The sequence below is a fragment of the Ambystoma mexicanum genome, chromosome 2q (genome assembly GCF_040938575.1).
Source record: "Ambystoma mexicanum isolate Mex_15411 chromosome 2q, UKY_AmexF1_1, whole genome shotgun sequence".
NCBI lineage: Eukaryota > Metazoa > Chordata > Amphibia > Caudata > Ambystomatidae > Ambystoma > Ambystoma mexicanum.
In genome coordinates, this window is record NC_090924.1 from 306,560,089 (window position 1) to 306,581,411 (window position 21,323).

At 42.1% G+C, this 21,323-nt stretch overlaps 1 protein-coding gene across 4 annotated transcripts in view; it reads left to right on the top strand.

Moving 5' to 3' along the window:
- Window positions 1-21,323, top strand: part of LOC138569359 (uncharacterized) — a 1,262,132-nt gene that overhangs the window by 474,848 nt on the left and 765,961 nt on the right. For all 4 annotated transcript variants that reach the window (XM_069647272.1, XM_069647275.1, XM_069647274.1 and 1 more), the window contains 3 exons: window positions 6,454-6,644; window positions 11,385-11,467; window positions 21,060-21,184. In XM_069647272.1, coding sequence (XP_069503373.1) covers window positions 6,454-6,644; window positions 11,385-11,467; window positions 21,060-21,184 — 399 coding nt within the window. The remainder of the gene's footprint in view (window positions 1-6,453; window positions 6,645-11,384; window positions 11,468-21,059; window positions 21,185-21,323) is intronic.

The following is a 21,323-nucleotide window of genomic DNA, read 5'->3' on the forward strand; positions in this document are numbered from 1 at the left end:
TGACAATCCTTAATTATCATGCCTTCTTCAAACCGTGTTTTTCTGTAGTTTGTACTTGTTCTATTAAAGTTCCCCATGGTTTCCCTGTGATACTTTTATATTTTCCTGTGTCTTGCAGGTGATTTAAATCCATCTGAATGTAATCTTTAATATTTAATACAACAACGTTTTCACCCTTATCAGCAGCTTTAAACACCATCGATTGGTCTTCTCTTAATGCTTTCAAGATTTTCTTTTGTTCCCAAGACAAATTGTATTTCATATAGGGTTTAGATTTATTTAAATTTGTCGTCTAACTGACAAATATCTCTAATAATTACATCACGAAATACATTGCTGACATTCTCTTTAGCTAAGGGAGGAACACATTTAGATTTCACTCATAATCAATCTTCTCTCCTCACTCTTTGTTCAAAGTCCAAATCATTCAGGATTGTATGTATGCTTGTTTCCCCTTCCTCTTCTAATGGCATTATTAATTTGTTGTGTTCCAAATCCAATAATGAAAACGTTGATTCCTCTGTTGCCACAATGCTTTCATGTAGCATACCTGTATTTAACTTGGAAACAAACTTCTTGAGTTTCAATTTTCTGCAAAAGTTGTATGTGTCTACAAACAATTCAATGGGTTTCAACCTAATGCTAGGTGCAACTGTTAAACCTTTAAGTAAGACCGTCCATTTCTCCTGACTCAACATTTTATCTGACAAATTATGGTATTATCATTAGATATATATTCCGAATCTGCCTGAGTTGAGCTCTTGTTTAAATTACTCTTCCTTAATTTCTTTGATTTCTTTGTTCCCTTTCCTCTTGTTCCTTTACATTTGCATTTGACTGATCTATATTTTTGCCTGTGGGTTCTAAAAAATATACCTCTTTTCATTCTCAATTCCCGTTTGTTGATATCTATTTCCTCTTCTAAAGCGTTTCATTTCTGCTAGATAGTTTCTGATTGATTTTTCTATTATACTTATGGTCTCACTCGATCCCTCGTTGCTCTCTGCACTCTCTGGGTCCACACTTACTGGTGTGGTCATGTGGGTGTTTCCAGTTGACTCTCCGCTAGAGCCATAGTTAGTTTGATACGTACAAATAGGATCTAATGATAAACTTTAGTATCTCTAAATAATATTTTGGACATTTTCAATTTAATTTCAACTTCAAATTCACGTAATATCTCATCTAAAGTATTACCAATTTTGTTAATTGTATCTGGATGGTCTATTTTGTTACATTCACTTTCCAGTTCTATTTTGGCTTGATTCGCCTTGCCATGACATTTTCTTTGCATGTTTGATGAGTAATTTCATTATAGTATGAGAAGACTCTGCCAAATTCTCATCCCATAATTGGGCTAATTGTACATCATCTTCCTCATCAAAGTTAGGGAAAATAGATATTCTCAGTCTGTGTGGTATGATTTTGTGATATAAATATTGATTTAATGTTGCAATTTCCCAATACTTTGTAATTTTTCTTTTGTGTAGTTTTTCTAATTTTACATATTTTTCTCTCAAAGTTCCTTCATTACGACTTGTGTGTGTAAATGGATGTAGTGTGCATCCCTTTGGTGTGAAATGTGCTTTTATATCTTGTTCTCTTCCTACCCTCTGGATCATGATTTCAGCGCTGCATAGAAGGATGTCTTATGGAAAAGATAAGCTCAATGCAAAACAACACAATACCTTAAGGCCCACTAAAAGATTCCAAGGGCAGGGTACATTCGCGGGAATAGCTGGAAGGTGAAGGCATCCCTAGGTGCATCTTTGGTCTCATGGCTTTGACTGCAAACGTTCTACCCCCAATGCTGCAAGCATTTCTTTTTTTCAGTTTATATGGGTCTTCATTTCAGATTTACTGATTAAGCCAGAATATACTGTTCAATACAGTTTCTCAAGGAGGTCTACCGCAAACTGACATGCTTCAGGATGCCGCTGTAAAGGGAGAGTGGTAGCAGTAATCCAGGAATGCCAATGCAATGGTCCATCGGTCAAAAGTGAATCTCCTTAGTCCCGCATTGCAGAGCTGTACATTTTTCAAGTGGTTATCAATTTTGCTGACCCCGTTTTATTGAATTTGGTGGAACTTTGTTTGCTGCCTAAATAGCTGCTTACCAGGACATGGTCACGTTATGTAGCTTCTAACTTTACATTGTAACTATCTGGTGCAGATGGTTTGTTATTTATTATCATAATCTTCTCCAAAGCTGTTCTTTGTTTTATACAAGTAGATGCATCAGATGAGGTCTATCCTAAATGATTAAAGGCTAGCGGATGGAAAATAAGTTCAACAAATGTGGGTGAGGTAGTTGGAAGGATTTCTGGAGCAGGACACTGGCTGCATCCAGATTCCTGGTGCAGGCATAATGGTTTCCATTTGAAAGGGGACCTGCGTGCAATGGTTATTATTGTCTGGGCTGATGACATTAAAGGGCCATCCTTAGTTGGGGTGAATCACCACTCTGTGAGCAGGGAAGAACTAGTTTGTGTGGGCAGCATTGGAAAAACGTTGTGACTAATTGGCCTCTATGTGAAGCGAAGGATCATCTGAAGTAATTGTTTTGAAAGGCTTCAGTCAGTATGTTGACATCCTGAGTTGCAGCGCATTGTCAGACCTTTGAGGTACCAGTAGGTAGTATACTGGGCCTCAAGGGTCGATCACCCAGGTGGCTATGCTACCTGTCCAGTGGTAATCAAGGCCGTTCATCTGTATTAACCTTATACCAGCAGTTAAGGCTTGCTGGGGAGGGCCACTCGCCCCGTGGTAGTATTGACAGGGACCCAGCATAGTGTCAAAACGTGGTTGACATGTGATCCTGTCTATTCTGCTGGTTTTGGGTGGGGGAGTGGGCTTCTATCCTGCAGGCCAATAGGCTAGGAAAGTGGCTCACAGGGAGTGGAGAAGTGAAGGTCCTGGGATTCTAGGAAACAAACCCCATATGTTCCTTTGCTGGCTCATAACTGAGCAATACCTGACCCGGTTAGACATACAGGTTTTCTGAGGCATAGGAAGTGCTTCCGGGTCATGAGATGTACTCCCAGGTGATGGGCTCTGTTCTTCAATGACACAAATGGGCCCCCATCAATCACACAAAAACTGCTAGATTGAATACAAATGTTAAATGAATAAAGCAGTTGGTTCATCGAGGTCTGCATTCTAGTGTCTTATTATGTGTTTGAGCAAAGAGCTACACTAGTGTGTCTTCTATTGAATATAATTTTAAGCAGATATAGCTTGAATTTTTTATTGAACCCTAAACTCCCCAGCCATTTATGTTAAGGAGCATACTTTCCCTGTGAACGAATGGATCTGCACATGAGTGTAATGGACTCAGTACAAGTATTGCAGCATTTGAAATACATTCCCTGTCTTGATCAACCATCCTCATTTTAAGTAGTGAGGTAATTTCCTCATGGAGTATTTGTATTGCTAAGTGAAATAATGTACTGATGTCCCACATGCATTTCTAACCCTCAATGTATGGAAATGGACTTTGATAACTCTTTTGAAACCCAGACAGGATTTATTTAAGAACTACTAAATGCAGTAATTACAGTACACTGCATGTGTGGCATGACTTTATAGCTCTTCCATATGTGAATAACAGAACCTGTAAAGATCATGGCCGTGCCATGGGTTGTATTTCTGATGAGATTATTGAACATACTGTTATGACCCTTTAATTGTAACCATGTAACGGGTCCATAAGCTAATCACTTGACAAGGCATCTAGAATAACGGTGCATTGGTACTGAAGTCTATGCTCGATTCATAAAGATTTTCACTGAAGCAAATCAGCTACTATCACCTTATACCTGGTTCACAAAGCCTAAACTAGTGCAGGTCCGGAGCTGTGTGGAGAATCCATGAGATGCCTTGAGCAAATACTTGTGGATCTCATCTGACTGACACCCTCAAGAATCAAGTGTGCATATATCCTATATATACCTACAACCTATCAAAAACACTGCAGTAAGACTTATACTAGATCTAAGCAGGAGGGACCATATCACTCCAGCCCTGAGAAGCCTCCAGTGGTTACAGGTGAAGAAAAGGATCCCTTTGAAAGCACTCTGCATCACACAAGAAGCAAAGCACAGTCAAGAAGCTGAATTCATTCTACCGAAATTCACCTCTTACCAACATAGAAGGATACCCAGATCTAGCTGTGGCATGCAAATCGAAACCGAGTGCTACAAGAAGAGCAGATAAGGAAGTGCAGCTTTCTCCACACCCATGGCAACATTGTGGATCTCCATCCCTAAAGGAATCCAGACAACAAAAGATAACCAAGCATGTTAAAACCCGCCTTTTTACTACACTAGCAAAGAGGAGAACTTATCACCTACGGACGACCCGGCGCGTGGCCAATAAGCCAAAATCCCAGCAGGAAGAACAAAAGGCGAAAACAGGCAGCGAGGGACATGCGTTCAGGAAAACTCCAAAACACTCTGGACTATCTGCCATGCTGTACAGGAGCAGCCCATCAAGTCAATCGATATTTTTGCTACATTACCTAAAACCAGAATATAGGTAACACACCTTTAACCCACTAACAACCTCATGTTTAACCACTCCTGCTCATCAACCACACCAACACAAACAACTAAACAAAACTCTCTCTCTCCACCAAAACAGTCACAACTCTAAATCTCTTGATTCAACTTGCAAACTTTACCCACAGGCCAAAGCGTCTTAACAAGTCAGACACTTGAGGTCTCCCATCTGGAAACAAAACACCTGTGGTGTACAGATCACTATCCACCTAGAAAACACATCCACACAGATGCCAGTCTGCTAGGTGCTCCTGGTTCTGCACGCACCATCAGTTAAGCACAACTCGTTCTCTTTCCCCCTCTCCTCCCTTAACCGTATCTTTCCCGTTCAGATCCTCGTGAGCGAGTGCAGACCATGCAGATGGCTGCGGTGCATGGTATAAATCACAATAACAAAACATTTGTATAGGAGCATCTCAAAGATGTTTCAGGCGTCTCCTGATTTGTTCGAGTGTTAGGCTTTGCAAATAAGGGATAAGGCAGTAGGGCCAAATCTAAGATGCTCAAAGTATCTCCTTATTTGCTCCATCCAAATTTCTGTGAATCAGGCCCTCTGTCTGCAATGTTTGAATCACACTATAAGTAGAAATAGAAACAAACTATATGTTTACACATAGCAGGCAACCTTTACAAAGGATCCTATGGAATCAGACTGCTTTTTGCTGCAGTAATCCACAGCATTTACGCCAACATATATATGTCATGCTGACGAATATGCAAAAGCATTTAATAATAATAATAATAATAATAATAATAATAATAATAATAATAATAATAATAATAATAATAATAATAATAACAATGTACGGTTTGTATGGCAGATAGGAAGGAGGAGGCAGAATCGAAATTATGATCCGTGTCACCTCTTTGCAATAGAAAAGCATGAAAACATGGCGTGACTTAATGCACCTCACTTTGATAGGATGTTTAGCGTTTATGCCTTTTTAGTGATGTTTGGTACTACAAATTGCCTTCAGACTTGACAACCCTAAATTTTTAGTAGCTGTCTTTGGCATACTACATAATTTAGTTTGTCGGCTATTCCAATTGATTTAATATAATTCATGTTTGACTGTAAATTTTAATTCCTGGTGGAGTTGCGAGTGACAGCCTTCTTCCACGTGATCCCCTTCACTTGGCGGGGGTTCTGCCCCTCTGGCATCTGCTGTATGGCTTTGACCATACATTAGGTCCACATAAGGAATGCATTAGCACTTAATCCACTTATGCTCTTTTTCTATCATCAAAGCCCGACATGCACTATGGGTGGAATTTTCAGATTTAATATGTTTTTATCTATGTGATATTAATAACACTGGTTTTATTGTTTATATGTTTCTAGTAATGTTCTAACTTTGCTTTCCTCTCAGCCGTTCATTGGAAGTCTGTTTAATATTATTTGATATATTTTGTGGGGTTCCGCTCGGCGTGCCATGACATTTCGTCTAATTTTGGTGTATTGAAATTCAAGCGTAAAATGTTTACGCGTACATTTTACGCATGAATTGTGCTCACACCATGAGGAACATGAGCACTAACGTGTCATTTATTTGCTTTCCAACTTCTGTGTCATATGGTAACTTTGTCACCTTTATTTCTATAACATGCCAAGCACAAGAGAGAGAGAGAGAAAGAGAGAGAGAGAGAGAGAGAGAGAGAGAGAGAGAGAGAGAGATAAAGAGAGAGCGATACAGAGAGAGCGATACAGAGAGAAAGTTAAGTCTGTGTGGGCGTCAGGTCACTGTCTACCTCAGGTACAGTCACAAGGACTTTCTTTCCCCTAAATCACATTATATTGGACACATGGCTCCCAGGTAGATCAGCTGGGTGGGCCGCTTCTTGTGCTGTATGCTCTCTTTACCTTTTGTAATGCTTCCCATGTCTCTCTTTACAGCCTACACTTTCTGACCAGACTAAGGCAGCCATTCTTGCAGGTGTGTGGCCAGCTGTGACGGAAAACAATAATGATAGCGACCTTAGCACTTGGCTTGGAGTGAGACTGCAGCCATACCTCAGGCTCATCAACAAGGACTTACTAAGCTCAAGTGCCACTAAAAGTGCCACTTGCCTGAGCTTCAGAAAGATGTAAGTGCAATGCTGGGGTGCATCGATGCTTAAGGGGGAAGTGTTACTTGTGTGATCTCTATGGGGGACTTGCACGCATGATTGTATTAATTGTGAAATACAATTCACCTATCTGTTTCTCAATTAAATTGGATTGTTAACTTCCTGCTGTTTTAAAAATGATATCTCACCACTTCACTAATAATCAGATCTACATTCAGATCTGTAATGGTAGAAATACTGAGGGCTGATTGCCTTCGCCTACTTGCTGAGTGTACGCTATTGGCTTGCCTTGAATGTTCAGGGGAACCTCAAGACCCTCGACTGCACCCACAAAGGGAATAGTCCCCAAATATGTCAGCCACAATTCACATAACGCTGATATTAGAATTTTTGTCAGCTGCTTTCAGCACCGTCAACCACCCTTTTCTCTTTGAGCACCTGGAGCCACTAGGGACTTGGGACCTGGCTTTATGGTGTATTAGCTGTAACCTAACAAATACTTACTCATTTTCGATTCCGCCCTGCACATGTCTACTCGAAACCATTTAATGTGTGTTCCGTCGTTGGCAGCTTCGATGCACACAAGTGGATTTTATATCCTGCAATTGCTTGAAAATATCCAAACCACTACAGGGGTGGTTATGACTCTAATACAAAAAATTAAAAATCCCAATCCTTTTTAGTGATTTCCGGAAATTAAATGCTGGACAATCAAGATCTTAGTGAATATTGCTCTTGAAAACCTATTAGAAATGTAATTGGCAAAATGCCGGGTCTCTGTACTTTCCTTCACCCGTTGAATTCTGCTTCTACATCCCTTTGTAGCTTTGAAACCATACTTTGGCAATAGCATCTACCCCGACCTGACAGCTCATTATCAGTGTATGCAAAATATATCTGCACAACTACTTATGCACATCCCTGAAACGTGACTATGGGCCTCATTACACGGATGGCGGAGAACCATGGCGCTATTAGCGCCATGGTTCATGTCGGTAAAATACCGGCACCGCCTTGGCGGAAAGGGGAATTACCGCCCCATTCCAAGGTTGGCGGGGCGGTAATTCCCCCTTCCCCCATTGCCCTTCCCCATTCCCATTTTTGCCCCATAGGGCTCAAAGGGAATGGGGAAGGTGCTAATTACGGTAATTCCCTGGGTCCCTTTGCGGGTTGGTATTTAACGCCTGCAAAAAGCAGGCGTTAAATCCCCCAACCCGCAAAGGGACCTCGTAGTACGGCGGTAAGGATTTACCGGTACCAGTATTTTACCGGTACCAGTAAATCCTTACCGCCATCCGTGTAATGAGGCCCTATATCTCATCCACTCGACTTCTCTCCACTGAGCCGGTCACTGTGCCTTGTACATTAGAAATGTTTTGACTACAGATTTTCAATCGCATTGAGCATAACTCGGAATTGGCGCCGTCCTGTGGCCTTGAAAAGCCTGGTGAGCATAGCACAGACTGCTCCCTACAAACTACTCTTGATTCTAAGACAACTGGTCCCACACACATATTCACATCTGTCAGCACACCTGGGCTGGTCGTTTGGGATCCAATTAATATGCATCTTAATCACATTGTCAGATTGTGTGCCATTTGGAATTTGCAATACCTCACAGGTGAGTGGTTTGCATTGGAATAATATTAATAAGAGATCTATTCAGTTTTTACGTTTTAAGTGAATTTAAGAATTATATTAGAAATAGTTCCCTTTTCATTTTTACATCACCACATTTTGAGCCCTCTAGAATGTGCAAACAAGCATAATGTGTCAATACATTTCTTATCATACTTGATGGAAGTGTGAAACCCGGGTTGAAGTTAGACTTTTATGTTAGACGTTTAGACATGCATGCACACTGTATGCTGTAACTAGCTCCCTGTTCTTCAGAAGCCTCCTGCTCCCTGGAGCTGCCTCTGCCTCCTGCTCATCAATGCTTGATGTCCATCTCTTGAAGGGAGGGAAAGAACTGGCTGTTGCCCTGGACCCATAGACATTTGCACACACATTCCAGTCCCTTTTTCCATTTCAGTGACAGTGTGCTTTTTCACCATGACACAATTACCCTTTCCAAACCTAAGTACAAAATATATAATCACAAGACCACACACCACCTCCAAAGGTGGAAGGCGCGTCTTGGGGGCAAGTGGCTACAACAGGGAATGACCTTCCTGTTAATCCCGGCCTGCAAATCACTAGGCCTTAAGGAATAATGCACATTTGTTTTAAACCTCATTCTACCACATGCTCAGTCAGGGATCTCTTTGAAGCAATCTCTTGACCATTGTGAATTACTTCAATCACCCATTTATGAACCTGTCTATTCTTTCAACCATCTCCGGTCATTTGGAGACACATCTGTGTCCTTTCTGACACTAGAGCCTCATTACAAGTTTGGAGGTTTTACCAATGCTATTACCTCCAAGTGAATTACTGTTAAAGCATGTAGTAATAGTAATTAATGGTCTGCATGATATAGAGTGACTGCCTCTCCCTACTTACGTGTTACCCTTTCTGATTTGCAATTGCATGTGGTAATACTGGCTGGGCAATACCACCACCATTGCAAAAAGCAGGCGTTAAATCCCCCAACCCGCAAAGGGACCTCGTAGTACGGCGGTAAGGATTTACCGGTACCAGTATTTTACCGGTACCAGTAAATCCTTACCGCCATCCGTGTAATGAGGCCCTATATCTCATCCACTCGACTTCTCTCCACTGAGCCGGTCACTGTGCCTTGTACATTAGAAATGTTTTGACTACAGATTTTCAATCGCATTGAGCATAACTCGGAATTGGCGCCGTCCTGTGGCCTTGAAAAGCCTGGTGAGCATAGCACAGACTGCTCCCTACAAACTACTCTTGATTCTAAGACAACTGGTCCCACACACATATTCACATCTGTCAGCACACCTGGGCTGGTCGTTTGGGATCCAATTAATATGCATCTTAATCACATTGTCAGATTGTGTGCCATTTGGAATTTGCAATACCTCACAGGTGAGTGGTTTGCATTGGAATAATATTAATAAGAGATCTATTCAGTTTTTACGTTTTAAGTGAATTTAAGAATTATATTAGAAATAGTTCCCTTTTCATTTTTACATCACCACATTTTGAGCCCTCTAGAATGTGCAAACAAGCATAATGTGTCAATACATTTCTTATCATACTTGATGGAAGTGTGAAACCCGGGTTGAAGTTAGACTTTTATGTTAGACGTTTAGACATGCATGCACACTGTATGCTGTAACTAGCTCCCTGTTCTTCAGAAGCCTCCTGCTCCCTGGAGCTGCCTCTGCCTCCTGCTCATCAATGCTTGATGTCCATCTCTTGAAGGGAGGGAAAGAACTGGCTGTTGCCCTGGACCCATAGACATTTGCACACACATTCCAGTCCCTTTTTCCATTTCAGTGACAGTGTGCTTTTTCACCATGACACAATTACCCTTTCCAAACCTAAGTACAAAATATATAATCACAAGACCACACACCACCTCCAAAGGTGGAAGGCGCGTCTTGGGGGCAAGTGGCTACAACAGGGAATGACCTTCCTGTTAATCCCGGCCTGCAAATCACTAGGCCTTAAGGAATAATGCACATTTGTTTTAAACCTCATTCTACCACATGCTCAGTCAGGGATCTCTTTGAAGCAATCTCTTGACCATTGTGAATTACTTCAATCACCCATTTATGAACCTGTCTATTCTTTCAACCATCTCCGGTCATTTGGAGACACATCTGTGTCCTTTCTGACACTAGAGCCTCATTACAAGTTTGGAGGTTTTACCAATGCTATTACCTCCAAGTGAATTACTGTTAAAGCATGTAGTAATAGTAATTAATGGTCTGCATGATATAGAGTGACTGCCTCTCCCTACTTACGTGTTACCCTTTCTGATTTGCAATTGCATGTGGTAATACTGGCTGGGCAATACCACCACCATTACTTCATTTCTGAGAAGGTTATGACTTCTACACAAATGTAGGCTTTTTCTTTATCGAAACCCAAATTAAGCAGAGCAGTAAAACGTGCAGTGTTTGGAAATACCTCTTGCATTACCGTTACCACCAAAGTCGCAATGATGTCTTAGACGTTTTACTAGGTTCCATATGTCAAGCATACCTTCTGTTTCCTCCTGACATTATAGTGTCCAAAATTCAGCATGGATCACAATCCATTCTGGGGCTTCCTACCCAAAAATGTGTGAAGTGTCCCCCTCTCTTAGATTTCACTCATTCTCAGTGATTCAACTAATCTCTAAATTGGCCTTGGATCTCATAAGAGGGACCTCATAACTGATAGTCCTTTTGCTAGTCCACTCAAGATGTATTTTCATGCAAAGCTATGCTGAACATCCTTCAGTAGACTCCCCTGCCCCAACTGTAGCATCTATTACCCTCTGAACCCTCTGTATCAAGCATCAATCACACTGCAGGTTCTGTGGTACAAAATAACAACGCTCGGCTGCCCATGCACAGTAGTTTCAGCCATTACATTCCAGCGAATGAATAAAGTTGTTACTATATGGTCACCTTAAACACAACATATAGTATGACCAATGGGGGTGAAGGTTTTGCACATCTACAGTGTGACCATGCTGTTGCTGGAAATTGCTATTTATTCACCAACGTTTGTGCAATCTTATGACAGTGATTCCCTCATGCCCATCACTGATGAGCAGCCTTTGTTCTGTGCGAATACTCAAACATTTACAGATTTTGATTGTTCCCTGTATTTTTTCTTTCTGGACAGTGTGCAACAGCTTCAGCAAAACATCACACTTTTTGCGGGCCAGGAATCGGATCTGTATTCTTCTATTTACGGTTATCTCTCTGGTAAGTGCGATCTAGACAGTAGGCTGTGTTGTTAGCGAATTAATGAAGCATTCAAAGGCAGACTTAACTAAAGTATGTTTAGATTGTCTCTTTCTGACAGATAAAAAACACTAGACAATTTCACTCTTCAGTCTGCGTTGACGGTTGATGATATGTATGATAATATTGCTTTAATTGATTTCCACATTTGTTTTAAGATTTGTAGAGGACATTGTATGCGGCAAAGCACTCTTTTGATACAAAACATACAGAGCCTAAGCAGAGGTTATAGGGAACAGCCAAGGATTAGCAGCCTTTTAGAAGTTTATACTCTAAAGGCTTGGCTCCTCCCACAGGGCTCATGACCATTAGCGTAGTCGAGTACTCTTTTGGCAGGTTGATCACCATTTTCATGGTGCCCCGTCTGAAATGCTTGTATGTACTAAGCACACTGTCCTGTGATGTCCTCTAAATGGCAGCAATGTAAAAGATTAATACCAAATACCTGGAAATCAATCTATGGCAGTCTGCCAATCAAGCCTGTTGGTGAAGGATAGCTCGGGAGGATAGCTCAGGGGCAATGTGCTCGCCTTGGAAGGAAGACGACGCTGAGCAACACAGGTTCAATCCCCAGGTCCACGCTCATAAACCTCTGGGTATTAAGCGCGTTATAAATAACCAATTATATTCGTAAGAGTGTTTTAGTGGGGGAAGGTGGGCCTCTGTGGCAGCTCTCAGGAGTCTGCGTGCCTTGGGGTCAGCCTGCTTCAGCTTTGTTTATGAAGAATACAGAAGAGCAGTCAATGAGACCTGCAAGTAGTAAGCACAAAAGAAGTATCAATTTGGCCTTCAACTGTTATGGGAGCATAAAGAGAAGAGAGAATATAATAACACTGAGGACGTCGGTGTGCCATTGCAATGTCAACACAGACTTCGCACATATATTTCTGAATACATTCTTGACAGGACTGATTATAAGTGAGGGGCCCGGGAGGAAGGGCAGCTGCATTGGAGACCAGTGCCTGTGCTACTTCTGGCTCTTGCAGCCATAGGGCACGTGGCCACTCTCCGCAGGAGGGGGCAGATGAGTTACCCAATGTTGAGCCTCAAAATATATATGTAAATGGTGACCCTTCAGGTATGGTAAGTTTGGAGGCCGCTGCTTCCCATGCCCATTCATATTCATGATTGTTTTTGGAGCCAGCAGTAGGCAGCGGATTGTAGACCCTTCCGAGGGCCTCTGTCAATGCTCTGAAAAAAATGTAATTGAAATTTTATATTACGCTTCATGCCGATTCTAACCTCTGCGTCCTGGGCTGGGTTATGCAATAAAACATAGACCATTGATGAGCGGCTGCATTGTGGGTGTACACAGACTCTCCAATATGTTACTCATATTAATATAATTATGCATCAGTTTGCAGCCAACCATATTGTTTCTGGTAACATCTGGCGCTATTTAGTGCTCCTTATGTTTATTAAGTCCAAACAATGATTCACACTCTAACCCTATCCTAGCCCTTGGCTGATGGTCCATTGTGTATGGGACCATTTATTCTAACCCGAACTCAAACCCTAAGTTTAAAACTTATTCTAACCCTAACTCGAACCAACAAGCTATTGTGCACTTTAAGCCTGCCACTTAAATGTACACTAACCCTCATACTAGTAATTGACAATATCGTCATTTTGTATTATTTGCGGTCCATATGAAAATGTGTGGCAATGTGTCCAAGAGGAGGACAATTTTGAAAGGAAAATGAACATTACTATTAATGTTTCTTCATGTGTTATCATGGTTTTTCAATACAAAATAAAATTATGCCATCAAATTCATGGGTTGAGTTAATTTCATTTAGATCGAGGAGATAATGTGTTACTCGACTTCCGGTCTAGCATGATTTCAAAGATTTTTACAGACTTGTCCCACTATAATATGCTGAATCAAGAGGAGATGCCAAGAGGCTTCCTGTAAGGATGGCAGTAAATTAGCACAAGTGATCAGTCCGAATTGTGACATGGACCACGGGCCCAATTTTAATCAACAATATCTTCCGCTGGATATGTTGCCTGTGCTATTTTGCTGTCAACCCAACACTGCCTCAAAGTGTAAATCCTCGGAGGCGAGGAGCTTGGAAACTGCTGAGAAGTTCCCAGAGAGACCACAAAAGAGAAGCAAAGTGCACCGTAATTGGCTGCACTCGAAAAGTGACTCCTGCCACTCGTCCTTCTCATCTTCAAAAAAGAAGAGGCCTCACAGAGATACTTCCTCTGAATCCTCTCCTGGCAGAAGGTATGCTTTCCATCTAAATTTGCTTTGGTGAAACAATGGGAGGAATTTTGCTCAAAGATGTTGGAGGTGTATAATAAAGGGGCTGGGGAAGCTTCGGCAACATCACCACAAAAGCGAATGGATCCCACTGCGCTCTCTAAGACTGTCAGAGAGTCCACAAAATCCCATTCGGGCATTCCCAATAGCTTGTTTATGGTGCCACTCTTGAAGGTGCCTCCAGTAGCATCGACTTGGTCGACCACCGTTGGTACCTCTGCGAAATTCGATACCGGCTTAAGGTGATTTTCAAAGGGTCTGTCAACTTTGAGGGAGGGGTGCAGCTCTACTACGATGTTGAGGTACATTCTGGAGTCGAATGAGGAATGTGTGAAATCTTTCGAGTCCATATTTGATGTGGATGGGCATCTGATACTCTTTGTATTCTAACCCCTCCAAGAAGTATGAGCCTGTCTCCCTGAGAATTCTTTTTCAGAAGAGGCAAGAATAGCTGACTTACCAGTGACTTAAGGGATGCGACAGGCCTCAGTATGTCCCCAGAACTGGACCTAATGCAATTGCACCCATAAGACCACCCAAACGCAGCATACAGACGCATAATGTCAAAAGTGTTGAAGGCACAGCAATGGGGCCCGTTACAGAGTATGATCTAACTAATATACTCGACAAGTGTCATCCAAAAGTGCCAGTGCTCCCTTTCCAAGCAGCCCATAAAAACCCAGTCTTGGATGTATGTCAAAAAACATGTTCTGCACCAGCAGTAAATAACAAACTGGTTAGAAAATATAAGCCAACAATGACAGACCCAGAATTACTGTCGAGCCATCCGAACCTGGAGAGTCTTGTGGTCCAAGCAGCCACATGCTGATCAAAATCACATACATTCCCAACCCTTCCCCATAGGCAGGGACAGCAAAAACAGTGACACACTCGCTAAAAAATTATTTGTGTCGTGGAGTATGGCGGTTAAATCAAATAATGTATCTTGCGCTCTCCTGAAATACACCTGCATCTTGTGGATCGTCATTTCTGAGTATGCGTGGTAAAATGAGCAAGGCTTTCAATTACCTCATCACGACAGGCAATAGGCAACGTGTCAGGCTCTACAGTAGGGACTCCATGCTGCAGAATGTGTCAGCAGGGCTATGCGAGCATCAGTTACAGGGAGATTTTCTTAGCTAAGCTTATCAGGGTTCGCTCTGAATGAGCAGGCAAAACTCCTTGACATGCCATTAGACAAAGACCATTTATTTGGAGCCAAAGGCAATGACAGCCCAGAGAAATGTCAGGCCTCCAAAGCACCTGCTAAGTCCTTAGGGGCCACAGTGAGGAAATATCCAGTGCTAATATCGACACAGGCCTGGAGGGACAGACCTTTAATTATTTTAGCACTTTAGTCACAGGGGTCATTCAACAACCAAACAACGCCAAAGAAGATTCTCTTGGCCAGGTAGAGAAATGTCTACATAGCCACTGATATAGTCTCCTCCAAAGCCACAACCTCAGCAACACCTCTTGGCTGTGCTCTTCTATGTCTCGGCAGTGGAAGGGAGACTGCCTAATGCTCAGAACAATGGGCGAAAATGACTCCGGACACGTGGGTCCACCAAGTTGGATCCCAGTGTTATGGTTTCCCCTTTCTGTGACATCCTCCAAATTGTCCCTCACTTCCTCGGCCTTGTCGGCCACCAGATCCACTTCTACGGCATGGGAACTCCACCTTGTTGGAGATGGGCACCATAGAGTGGAGCTGAACCCAGGGTGGCACTCTCACTACTCCGTGGTGCTGAATAAAACTGAGGTCTGCGACCCATCTTGGACCTGAAGAGATTGAACAAGTTCCTCAGGAAGGACACATACAAGATGGTAACCCTTTTGCAGATCCTATAGGACCTGGAATTACAGGATTGGTTGATGTCACTCAACCTCCAGAATGCTTATTTCCACATGCCTATCCATCGCAAGTATAGGAAGTACATGAAGTTCATGATTAGCAGTACCCATTACCATTTCCGTGTATTGCCTTTTGGGCTAACCTCCGCTCCCAGTGCCTTCACCAGTTTGCTGTCTTTGTGGCAGCCAGTCAAAGGAGGGGGAGATTCACGTCTTCCCTTACCAAGAGGATTGTTTTGTTTAGCTTTATTTCTACTATTATAAAAGCACATAAAATCACACATCATCAACAGTTCATCACAGAATTATACACCATTATTTATCAAAACACTATACAAAAATAATAGGAAAAACTTGTGCCCCCCAATGCATGATTAACTTTTGCTGTGTTGTCCATATAAAACTGCATTATTGCCCTTAGACTGTTAAAGGATCTGATGATACATTTAATTTTTCCATGGTCCTCCACGTGGCTCTTCTTGGGACTGAATCTAAGGCCGTTTTAAGATCAATAAAACAAAAGTAAAGGTTTGTCTTTTTTTTTTTAAAGCACGTATGACAATGACCGGAAACAACCAAAATGTTTGACCTATTTTGGCCACCGCCTTCTGGAACCCACGTGTCGAGAAGAAATGATATTATTGATCGTCATACGATCCTCCATATGTTTTAGAGAAACTTCCCAAAGGTTTTTCGTGCCATATCCATCAGGGAGATTGGGTGATAGTACTTGTGTTTACCAGGATATCCGGCACCTTGAGAAGAAAGATTTGAATTCTTTACATCGTGTTTCGGACGATCCTCTCCTGGTTCCATCTGGTTTGTGGGCAACACCTCCACGACCCATAATCTCGCAGCACATCAGGTCATACAAATTCAGCAGCTAATCTCAAAAGTGCAGCTCAAGTGAATTTATGACCCTAGTCCCAAATAAACCGCTCTATTCAGAGATTGGGTAATAGTTTGCAGAATCCTTCCTCCCACCTCTCTTGTAAAGAGGGATGACCTCCACGTTTCTCCATGAGGGCAGAATTTTATTAGTGGTGACTTTTTTCGTTGAATAATTTCATTTAATATGGAGCCCAAATAACTTCATTCTTACAGAGATCACTGTGGAACACCATCTGGTCATGGGATCTTCCGCTATTTTTGGACCCTTATTGCCATTTTGACTTCATGCATGGTGAACATTACAGAGGAGCTGCCAATGAGTTTTTCTGTGGAAGAAGATCTCTCCTGAAACTTCTCTCTGTCTTCCTGATAGAGATTGGCACATACATCATACCAGACAGATACATGTATACAAGCTTTTACAGGAGTATGGATTCCTTTTAACCCTCTATTTACTAACTCCCAGAATCCTTTTGGGTGATTATTCAGGAGTTTAGTTTGAGCTATTATCAGTTTGTAACAACATGTGTCTTTTTTCCTCAAGTATGAGCTCCTTATACTCACGTCTTGCTGATAGTACCTCGTTTTTATCCTTCAAAGTGGGAGCTTTAACTAATGCCAAACCCCTTTATTTTGCACAATCTGCAATCCTGCTCATACCAGGACTCCCTACACATTAAATGTATCTCAGATTATGGCTTCGAGAAACAATTAAAAGCAATATCTGCTACACTGGATAAAGAATCAATTATTAGTCCTGCATCTTCCTATTCATGCTTCTATGGTTGGTAGTAATTTCTCATTTAACTTTGCAATAACAATATTTAGATCTGAATTGTCCCATCTAACTACCCTTTGATTTCTAGAACACTCTAATGAGATGTCCTTTGTTGGTTGCAGCAAAATGGGCTCTGTAATTAAGTATTCATGATGACTCTTAGGGTCACATGCAATCTTAAACGACTTGACATAGTGCCATGAGGCGGGTATCGATTAGGACATAATATAGCTAGAATGTACTAGTCCTATAGGTAGGTCGGACAAGATTATCATCCCTGCGCCTATCAATTATAGCTCTCATCCTCACTCTAAGCCATAGCCGGGCTACCTCTAGAACTAAATGATGCCCTTTTTTGGGATCTTGGTGTTAGGAATATTAAGGGCTGAGTCCTCCTCATAAAGGATGTCATTAATTTTTTCTAGTGGTTCAAATTGTACATTTGGGTCACCCATCACAAGACATGTCACAACACCTTTTCACTTGTATTTCAGGAGCTATTTACTCATAACATTTTCTAGTACATACAAAACAGTCATTCCAGGAACCTACCACGGTCTATTGTAAATGCTAGCGACCAATAGATACCTCCTGGGCAATGGTAAGACATGCGGGGACTCTCGCTTTCTAATTGCTGAATTTTTGGAGATAGATCCAAACATATCCAAATTACAAGTCTCCCACTGGGTCAGCCCGTAGGGCCTTTAATTGCTGGGGAATGGAAGTTGATTTAGCTGTCAATAAAGATAGCTTCCATTGCCCAGGTCTCTTTGAGGCAAACAATTATAATGATCATTATTCCATGATAGAGTTTATTTGTATCTACAGCCAAGGTTTACAGCAGGACTTTTAGTGCATAGGAAGGGATACCCATGATGTCCGTCCACAGTACTAAGATTGTGAGAGTTAGGTTCTGCACATGTGGCTGGCTCAAGATATCTTTTGCAAATCTGGACTATATCTCTCTGATTAGTTGCTTATGGAACCACAGCAAGATTACCAGAATTGAAAGATAGTCCCCGAAAACGCCCACCATTACCCTGGTTATTATTCACAGCATGGAGACTCACATCATAGGGTTTTTGCTGTGAAGGAGGAAAAGCTTTTACCTGACTGACAGAGTCCTCAGGCGGTTAGGTTCTCAATCAATAGAAAGGAGTCCCTCCACCATGTATCTATTGGTCAACTCCAAGCGTACATTACCATTCGTCTTATTGCAAGTATCATGATGCCCAGTTGCTTTCATGACGTCTTCCCTTATAATTGAGTGACAGCCTTTTACATGTCGTATCCAGTGCGTGCATTTGTTAATTAGTGAATCTCCATGTACATAGTCACCCACCACCAATTTAAAGACCATCCTACTGCCTTTACACTCATCTCTCTTATGTGATGGTTCAGTAGGGTGTGGGAAATAAATGATACGCCTATAATTCCTAGGATCATTCGAATATCGCACATTATCGTGATCATAGTGAACAAGGCATAAGGTATTTCTAAATTGGTGTTCAGTGGACGATTAACCAACTTGTTGCTTCCATGTAGGAGCTTCATTATACCTTACAGCAGTAGTCTTAGAAAGAATTAACATGCAACTTCACTTGCGGATTAGAGGGTAATCTGGATTTTGTATTTATTTTTAAATCACAGGTGTGCAACATGGGATCTATCGCCATTCCTGCCTCCAATTTCTGTGATGCCAGTGTTGATATCAGTTTTTCCATCATACCTTTCAGGGACAAAATTTCTTGCGGAAAGTTAGTAATCTGGTCAAATTCTGTTTGGAAATCCAGGGGTATAGACCGATTTATTGTGCCCTGATCACAAAAACCTAAAACAAACACGTCTATGGGTTTGCCAGTTGTGACAGCTCTGGGCGAGCCAAGGGATATATTATTCGTATTAGCGCCACCACCATCTGACAATGGCGCCAACACAGTAAATCTGTTTGCTTATAACTTGAGTCATGATACACAATTGACTCTTTTATTTCCACAACATAATCTTTATCCTGAATGGAGAAAGAGGGATTACAATGGGGGATATATGGATAAACCTCTACAGTAATCTTATAGTTCCCACTTCCTGCTTGAAAGACTGCACATAGAAGATTGGCTAATCAGAGCTCATTACCGGACCAAGCTCAAAATCATCTCAGCCATACCTGTAACCATCTGCACAAATTGGGATCCTGTCTAAACTTCAAGAATTCCCAAGTGACCACCTCGCTAATGTTCCAGTTCATAGGAGCGGCCCTGGACTTCTCTTTTGGAAAGGCTTTTCCACCCGAGGATGGGTATCATCACTTTCAGCAAATTACTCATGAAGTTCCAAAATGCCATGACCGTCCTACGGTTTCTGGGCCTCATGGCACCATGCATTTCCTCAGTGCCAGAGTCCAAACTGAGGGTGAGACTGCTCTAGAGGGCTCTCAGATCTCAGTGGTCATTGTTCTCAGGAAGCATGATGGACCTTCTTCAGGTCCCAAGCAGGGTATTTCAGGACATACTGCGGTAGTTCCACAGGGAGAACTTGATGATGGGCAAACCTTTTTGGAAACCTTGGCTGAAGGCAACTGTAGTTACGAATGCCTCCCAGAAACCCTGGGGTGTGCACTTGGACATCTGGCAGAGTGCAGGTTGTGGTCTACAGCAGAGAGAGAGCTTCACATAAACCTGTTAGAGCTGAGGGCTATCAGACTGGTGCTGATGGCATTCTTACCTTAGGTACTGGTGAAGACTGTCCTGATAATTATGGACAACACAGTGGCCATGCACTACCTCAACAAGGAAGGTGTGTGGGTTCACTGGCCCTCTGCAGCAAATACATGCAGCTCTGGTTTTGGATGTTGCAGAACAAGAAGTGCGTGTTGGCTGTCCATCTAGCCGGCATAGAGAACATAACTGCAGACGCATTGAGCAGGCAGGGCTCAGTCTCCCACAAGTGGGAGTTGTGCCAGGAAATGTTTTTAGAGATCTCTGGACTTTCGGGAACCCCTTAGGTGGATCTGTTCACCTCCAGATCGAGCTCTGATTGTCCCCAATTGGGCTTGGAGGACGTGGTACCCATAACCTCTTCCTCAGAGGGCAGACTTTCTCTCACAGGAAGGAGGCCTATTCCTTAATCTAAGTATGAACACTCCCAACCTTTAAGTGTGGCATCTAAAAGGATGAGCTACAAGGACCGGGACCTTCCGTAGGGCTTCATGGAGGTTTTACTATCAGCAAGAAAAGCAGAAAAAAAGTCATTGTATAGCGGTTATATGAAATATTTAGCTGGTGCAGCACTACACAAATTGACTCTTACGTTTGCAACACATTAACAATGTTATCATTCCTTCTACACCTAGCACATCAGGGTCTTCAGTGAAAGGTTTTTAAGTGCACGCCTGAACCATATACACAAATGCAGGGTCTGTATTTCTGCTTGCTTTGGCAATTCCAATTAGCACTGAATGGCACTACCTGGCTGGCAACGTCTTCCAGGTCCTTACTGATGCCTGGTGGTGTGTATTTTGTCAAAGGATGAACATTGTGAAACAGAATAGGAAATCAATCATGTCATTGTTTTTTTTATAACGTGCCTAATTCCATACCTCAATTTGGTATCTAAGCGCAGATCCAGGATTCAAACCTCTGTTGCTCTGCGTGGTCTTGCTTCCAAGACCAGCGCGTTGCCCCTGTGCTATAAGGCAAGTCACTATTCTCTCAGTTTGCAAGTTAACATTATATCATATAATGAATACCTTTGTTTTTGCGCAGGTGGTACTGCCCAGCCCAGGTGCTATAACAGCACTGAAACAAGTTGGTTTAACAACTACTTTGGATCTTTTATCAAGTACCTCACTTTGGATGATATGCTAAAACTGACTGTCAATGAAACCGTGGTAAGTACTTCTGTCACCATCTTGATGTTAGATTGTCACCTCAATTCTCTTGTCATCTTTTCATGAATGCAGACACTGTGGTCAGTTCTTTCCTTCTTCTAGAGCCCATTATTTTTGTCCATACAATTTGCACTCAGCT